Genomic DNA, 8,000 nt, shown 5'->3' with positions numbered 1-8,000 from the left:
CAAAAAAACCACAACTAATACACACTCATAAACTGACTAAGGAAACTATATGCACAATGTAGCAAGTTTTTGTGAAAGAGACTATAGGCTATTGTCAGACGCAATGACCATCAAACTTGCACTAGTACTGTTGTGGCAGTTGGTATCAGTGCATTTTAAAAAAGCAATGAGATTTGGATCTGGATTTAGGCTGGCATGTGGTTGCAAGGGCATAAAATGATCAAGGAATTAAAACTCGAGCGATCACTCCCAACAGAGAGTACCGATAACGTCGTCGATCGATCGAATGATTATCCTCCTGAATTGTTCTGGATTCGTGACCTGCCAAACCAAGCGTGACACATACGACAACCACGTACAACTTGTGATTTGGATAGGAATCTGCTTGCTATTAGGCTACTCTGATAAGTGTTTCCCTTTTGCCTAGATAGGTATTGTACCATAGGTTTCATAGGTATTGTAGCGGTATATGTACGCCCGTACACTACACAGATCTGTAGGGACGTACTTGTGAATGTTCCTTTTTGTCTATAATCAAAGTTTCCCAAAACTAACATTTCTTCTTTTGTTGTTGTTGTTGTTTTAAAATTATTGTCCAAAACGTCTATGGTTCGTTTTGTCGCGAAGACGAGAGTTGACCAGGTATCATGAAGACAAAAACACACGTTTTATCGTAGGTTTGAAATTCGCTCGTTCCAAACCATTATGATTACCATTTGTGGAATGTTATTGCGAGAACAATTATAGTTACACGTATTTTGTCGATACAAGACACCAACGCGGCGAGCCAGCAAGGGTATTAAACAGATATAGCATGTTTTTTTTATATCTTTTCAGAAACTTGAATGAAAACTTTAATGCACTGTTCTATATATATGCGAGTTTCTATGAGGGCAAATATAGCTTTCAAATCAAAAAGAGGAAATGTGAAATAATAAAAAAAGAGGAATTTTCTCTAAAAAGGAAGTTTTCATGCCTGCTAAACGAAAGATGGTCTATGACAAATAAACTATCCATGATCGACCTGTCTAGACTTTCTTCGCACGAGATGTATCGGGATGTGTCTTTTAAAATGTCCTGTTCCATAATGACAAGCCTGGTGGTCAAATCTTTGACAACAATCACACACTGTACACATTTAGTCGTTTCCTGTCAAACAAAAACGTGAACAGTGGTCAATATGTTACAACTCGTTCCACCCGGGACAACATGAACAAGACAGCTATTACTATTCAATGCGTCGTGTGTGGTTTTTTTTTTAAATGGGTCATTTTTGAAACACAACACGCCCAAATATATCGCTCCTATACAGCCAAAAGGAATGTGAAATACTTCGTGTTTAAAGTTCAGCATTTTGGGAAAATAATACAAGACTGTGCTTAGTCCATAATTTCAAGAGAAACGTACGTGCTTACCTGTTAACACACACACACATTCAGTAGACACGACACTGTTTGGCTTCTGTCTCGAACTACTCTACACACTGACCACAACATGCTGTTTGTTCCTTTGGCGCAAGAACATTTGCGGTACTTACAGCACTGTACAAAAACAAGTTTTCTTTGAATAACGTGTTACGTACGTTTCGTCCCTACGTTTCTGGAATCTCATTGTGCCCCGAGATAAAACTTTTGTTGACACGAAGCAGAAAGTATCCCACTGCGTTTCTTGTTGAGTAACTTGTCAGCACATAATCAACATGCTGTAATTGGTCTGAGGTTCAAACAGGCGCCCCTCAAGGCTGCGTGCTGTCTCCCACGCTCTTCACGCTGTACACAGCCGACTGTTGCCTCAGGGATCTTGTCAACCTGCTGCTGAAGTTTGCAGACGACACATCCCTGTCAGGTCTCATCCTGAAGAACGACGAATCGGCGTACAGACTCGCCGCGGAGGAGCTGGTGCAGTGGTGCGACGACAACTTCCTGGAGCTCAACGTGAGCAAGACGAAGGAACTCATCATGGACTTCCGACGAACCAAGTCCGCCGTCGACCCCATCATCATCAAGGGCGAACCAGTCGAGATGGTGGATACCTACAAGTATCTGGGCACCATCATCGACAACCAGCTCGACTGGTCGCCAAACGTGGACGCCGTGTGCAAGCGGGCAAACCAGAGGCTCTTCTTCCTGAGGAAGCTGCGGCAGTTCCACGTCGACCCACAGATCCTCCACCTCTTCTACCAGGCGACTATTCAGAGTGTCGTCTCCTTCAACCAGCTCTGCTACCACAGCAGTGCAAAGAAGGGCGACATGGAAAGGTTGGAGAAGATCGTGAAGAGAGCAGGCTCCATCATTGGCTCTGAGCTTCAGCCTCTCAGCACTCAATTTCCGAGTGTGGCGCTGAAGAAGCTGAGCATGATCCGCTCTGACGACCGCCACCCTCTGCACCAGGCGCTCGCATCGTGCGAGCCCACGCGTGAGTCATCACGCCGTTTGAGGTGCTGGCGGGCCAGGACGAACCGGATGAGGGACTCGTTCCTCCCGATGGCTGTACGACTCTACAACCAGTCCCTGTGAATGTGATACATGTAGTATACTAGATAGACTTGAGTGCTGTGAAATGTTACTGTGAGGACTATGGGTGATGTGAACTGTGCTGTGAGGACTATGGGTGATGTGAACTGTGACTGCGGAAGGACAATGAGTGCTGTGAACTGTGGTACGTATAGGGGGGGGGGGGTATGATGTAATGTAATTTGTGATAATGTATGGGGGTTAAGATGTAATGTATATGCATGATGATGTATTCTGTGTCGATTGTGAATGTATGGTGGGGTGGGGTGGGGTGGGGGGGGTGTACGATTTAATTTAATGAACGATGATGTACTTGGTGTTTGATAGTGTATGATTGTTTGTTAGTTGTAGATATAGTGCGATGTCTGATGTTGTAATGTTTGTGCGTGTGTTATAATGCAATATGTTGTGATGTAATGTATGATGATGTATTCGGTGCATGATAGTGGAGGTATGCTTGTTAGTTGTAGATCTAGTACGATGTTTGAGGTTGTAATGTTTGTGCGGGTGTTATAATGCAATATGTAGCCGTATGAGGGTTCCAGTGTGTGAGTTGTACATGGCCGGGTGCTAGAGTGCTGCATGAATGAGTAAGTGCATGTGGAGCTGTATGACTGGGTGAATTGTGGGTTGCGTACGTCCGAGGGGCACATGTAGCCTGTGTGTATGAAGTAGTGGGTATGTTGCGTAAGGGTGTGCTGATATTGAACTTCAGTTGTGTTTTGTAAATGTCTATGTATCAGTGTATCATGTCTTGCCACACACATGCCAAATTTCCTTGTATTGATGAGGACAATAAAACTTCTTGTATCTTGTATTGTATTGTAGTAGCACAAGTAGCCTCAGTCAAATGACGTCTCTGGAATCCCACTCCCGTCGTGGATAATAGTCTGTTGACCCGTAACGATACCGACAGTAGGAGGTACACTACAGTGTTTTCTTCTTGAGTGAGTTGGTGAGTATGTTATGTGCATGCTGCAATAAGTCTCAGTAAAAATCCTAGTGTGGTAGCCTTAGTCAAATGTCGTATCTGGATTCTGGATCTCACTTAGTCCTGAACAATACTTTGTTGATCGGTAACTCCTCAGGAAGTAGACGATAAGCCACTGTTTTTTGTTCAAGTAATTCGGTCAGTATGGCATCAGTGTACGGGCTATAAAACTGAGGTCAGAGTACAAACAGTAGCGTGGTAGCCTTAGTCAATGGCGTATCTGGAATCTCAATCTATTCCCAGACAGTAGTTTGTGAACACGTAACTTTACAGGCAGTAGGTGGCAAACCAGTGTTTTCTTGTTGAGTATTTTGGTCAGTACGGAACATACATGCTGTAACATGTCTTGGGTCCGCACGGTGGCGTGGTCAGCCAAATCAATATTATGTCCACGGGTTTAACATCTGACAATCAACTGCAGGCCGCACTATTCGCCACGTGAGTTTTCCTCCGTTGTTCTCATTGCCGTGTACGTACCACCAGAGGCTAACGCCCCTCAGGCCATGAATGAACTGTACACTCATGTTACTGCAGCTGAAACGGCCTACCCTGACAGTGCTATTATTATCACAGGCGATTTTAACCACACTAGCCTGCGTAAGCCTATGCCCAGATACTACCAGCATGTACACTGCCCCACAAGAAATAAGAGCACTCTTGACCACTGCTATACCACAATCAAAGACGCTTATCGTGCAGTGCCCAGAGCACCCCTCGGCAACTCCGACCATGCAATGGTGGTTCTCACTCCGACCTACCGACAAAGACTCAAGGCTGTTAAGCCGGTTACAAAAACGGTCAAGAAATGGACTAGTGAGGCCTCCGAGACGCTGCAAGGTTGCTTTGAGGCCACGGATTGGGGCGTGTTCAGGGACAATTGTGATAGCTTAGATGAATACACTGATACTGTTACCTCATATATTGCCTTCTGTGAGCAGGTCTGCATTCCAACTAAGACTGTACGCATATATGGTAACAACAAGCCCTGGTTCAGTCGTGAGGTCAAGGTCAAACTTGACGCTAAGAACGATGCTTTCAAGAGCGACGACCAGGTGCGGTACAAGCAGGCCAAGGCAGAGGTCAAACGTGAGATCCGCCATGCAAAGACTACCTATCGCCAGAAGATTGAAGACCACTTCTCCTCGAACAACACCCGTGAGGTCTGGCGAGGCCTCCAGCAGGCCACAAACTATAAGCACAAGGCTGCGCCTTCAGACAATGTTGACCCTGACTTACCTGACAAACTGAATGTGTTTTATAGTAGGTTTGACCAGAAGAACCCCTCACTCGGTTACCGCCCTCCTCTCCCTGACGATGCGTCTCTTTTGGCGCCGGCATTTACCATCCAGGAGAGTGAGGTCAGGGGTCTCTTCCGTAAACAGAATCCAAGAAAGGCTTCTGGTCCTGACCTTGTCTCAACATCGACCTTGAGGTCCTGTGCTGACCAGCTCGCGCCTGTTTTTACTGACATTTTTAACACTTCTGTGCAGCAGATGTCTGTGCCACGGTGCTTCAAGTCTTCAGTAATTGTCCCAGTCCCCAAAAAGCCCAAGGTAACTCAGCTGAATGACTTCCGCCCTGTGGCACTGACATCTGTCATCATGAAGGTCCTGGAGCGGTTGATTCTGCGGCACCTGCGGGCTTTCACGGGTCACCTGTCTGACCCACTCCAGTTTGCTTACCAAGCCAACAGGTCCGTCGATGATGCCGTCGCCATGGGTCTTCATTTTGTCTTGCAGCACCTTGAGAACCCTCGCACCTACGCTAGAATGTTGTTCATTGATTATTCCTCCGCATTCAACACGATCATCCCTCACAAGCTCCTCCACAAACTGATTGGTCTCGATGTCCCTCTCTCTCTCTGCCACTGGCTTCTAGACTTCTTGCTTGACCGTCCTCAGGTCGTCCGACTCAACAACTCACTCTCTGCCTCACTCACTCTAAACACTGGTGCCCCGCAGGGCTGTGTTCTGTCCCCTCTACTCTTCACCCTTTTCACCAACGACTGCACCTCCGCTCACCCATCCACATACATAATCAAATTCTCAGACGACACCACCATTGAAGGCCTGATTTCTGACTCCAATGAGGACGCTTACCGGGGGGAGGTTCAAAGAGTGGTTGAGTGGTGCTCTGAAAATGATCTCGAGCTAAACGTTCTTAAAACAAAAGAAGTCGTTATCGACCCTCGACGAAAGAAAGACCCCATCTTGCCCCTTGAAATAAATGGGGAAGCTGTAGAACAGGTCTCTTCATTCAAATTTCTCGGCACACTGATCTCTGAAGACCTGAAATGGGACGGGAACACCACGTCCATCATTAAGAAGTGCCAGCAGCGGCTGCACTTCCTGAGACAGTTGCGCAAGTTCCGTATGTCACAGCAAATCATGGCGCAGTTCTATCGCGCAGTCGTTGAGAGCACCCTGTGTTTTTCTATCACGGTCTGGTATGGCAGCACCACTGAGAAAGAGAAACAGCTACTGGAGAGCATTGTGCGGACAGCCTCCAAAATCGCGGGCTGTGACTTCCCTTCCGTTGCCTCTATCTTTGAGTTGCGCTCAGGTCGAAAAGCAGGAAAGATTGTTCGCGACCCCTCCCACCCGGCAAACCACTTCTTCGAGCCTCTTCCATCTGGTAGGCGCTACAGAGCTTTGAAAGCCAGAACTAGTCGCTTTCGCTCTAGCTTCATCCCCCATGCTGTACTGACAACTCCTGTAGTGAAGACGTTGTAATATACTGTAGTTATAGGATTGGGGGGGGAGGGGGTTCTTTTGTTACTTAGTCCTTTCACTGCATTCCATTACTGTTCTCATAACTTGTGATAGTGGAAATATGTGCAATGTGGAATGGTCCTTATTTTTTAGGTGCTGGAGTAGTTCTGTGATGGTAGTAGTTTTGTGCAATGCGACTCTAAGTTCAGGTGCTTGAGTGGATCTGTGATAGTCTGTTAATACTGTTGTTTTAAACTGTCTAGATCATGATTATATAATTTTATGTGATGATCTGACTAAATGATAATAATTACATGTACTACTTACTTTTAAATGGATTATAAATTTTAGGTATTGTTCTAGTATTCACTAATGTTGTATTGATATTACTGGCACCCCTTTTAAACTGATATGGTTTTTACGTTTACAAGGCGACGATGTGAATTTGTGATGTAGATATGTGGCTGGTTATGTGTGAGAATGTAAATAATTGTGTGTGTGTGTGTGTGTGTGTGTGTGTGTGTGTGTGTGTGTGTGTGTGTGTGTGTGTGTGTGTGTGTGTGTGTGTGTGAGTTGTGTCTGTGTGTGCATGACAGTGTAATGTACGTATGTATGCATGCATGGTGATGTGTGTCTGCATATGTGTCTGGTTGGTTTTTATTTTATTTTTACCGTGCCGTGCCAAGATGAAATCCTTTTGCAAAATTGGTGAATAAATATCTTGTATCTTGTATCTTGTATCTTGTATGAAATTTGACATGAGAGTTCCTGAGAATGATATCCCCGGATGTTTTTTTCATTTTTTTCGATAAATACCTTTGATGACGTCATATCCGGCTTTTTGTAAAAGTTGAGGCGGCACTGTCACACCCTCATTTTTCAATCAAATGATTCAAATTTTGGCAAAGCAATCTTCGACAAAGGCCGGACTTTGGTATTGCATTTCAGCTTGGTGGCTTAAAAACTAATGAATGAGTTTGGTCATTAAAAATTGGAAACTTAAACGATCCAAAAATAATTTCATCTTATTTTTCGTCATTTTCTGATTCCAAAAAGATGTTATATTTGGATTACAAACAAGCTCTGAAAATTAAAAATATGAAAATTATGATTAAAATTAATTTTCCGAAATCGAGTTAAAAACAATTTCATCCTGATTCCAAAAACATATAGATATGATATGTTTGGATGAAAAACAAACTCAGGAAGCTAAAAAGAATAGACATACAGAAAAGCGTGTAATCCTGCTCAGCGCGACCACTACCGCACTATTCTGCATGGCTTGTCGATTTCACTGCCTTTGCCACGAGCGGTGGACTGACGAAACTACGAGTATGTGGTCTTGGTGAAAAAAGCAGTGCGTTCAGTTTCATTCTGTGAGTTCGACAGCTTGACTAAATGTTGTTATTTCGCCTTACGCGACTTGTTCTTCTTCTTCTTGTTCTTCTTGTTCTTCTTGTTCTTGTTCTTGTTCTTCTTCTTCTTCGTTCATGGGCTGAAACTCCCACGTACACGCGTGGTTTTGCACGGGTGGTATTTTACGTGTATGACCGTTTTTACTCCGCCATTTAGGCAGCCATACACCGCTATCGGGGGTGGGTCACACTTTCACAATCATTCAACATCAACCAATAAGCAAGGTCCCCCCCCCCCCCCAAAAAAAAAAAAAAAAAAAACGCGGGGGGGGGGGGGGGGGGGGGGGTATGTGTGTATTATGATGATGGCTGACATCATTCTCAGAACCACACCCATTGTGTCGGTTGGATAATTGTTTTACTTTTTCCA

The 8,000-nt window shown here is 44.7% G+C and overlaps 1 protein-coding gene across 1 annotated transcript in view; it reads left to right on the top strand.

Annotated features, from left to right (window-relative positions):
• The first annotated feature begins 2,576 nt into the window (after positions 1-2,576).
• The window catches only part of LOC138956064 (uncharacterized), a 16,264-nt gene continuing 10,840 nt past the window's right edge, over positions 2,577-8,000 (top strand). Inside the window, exons 1-2 of the mRNA XM_070327527.1 lie at positions 2,577-2,658; positions 3,988-5,950. Of these exons, the coding sequence (XP_070183628.1) occupies positions 2,577-2,658; positions 3,988-5,950 (2,045 nt within the window). The remainder of the gene's footprint in view (positions 2,659-3,987; positions 5,951-8,000) is intronic.

This window comes from Littorina saxatilis, unplaced genomic scaffold (assembly GCF_037325665.1).
Source record: "Littorina saxatilis isolate snail1 unplaced genomic scaffold, US_GU_Lsax_2.0 scaffold_874, whole genome shotgun sequence".
NCBI classification, from domain to species: Eukaryota; Metazoa; Mollusca; class Gastropoda; order Littorinimorpha; family Littorinidae; genus Littorina; species Littorina saxatilis.
The sequence above is the reverse complement of the archived record's forward strand: the minus strand, read 5'-3'. Positions and strand labels throughout refer to the sequence as shown.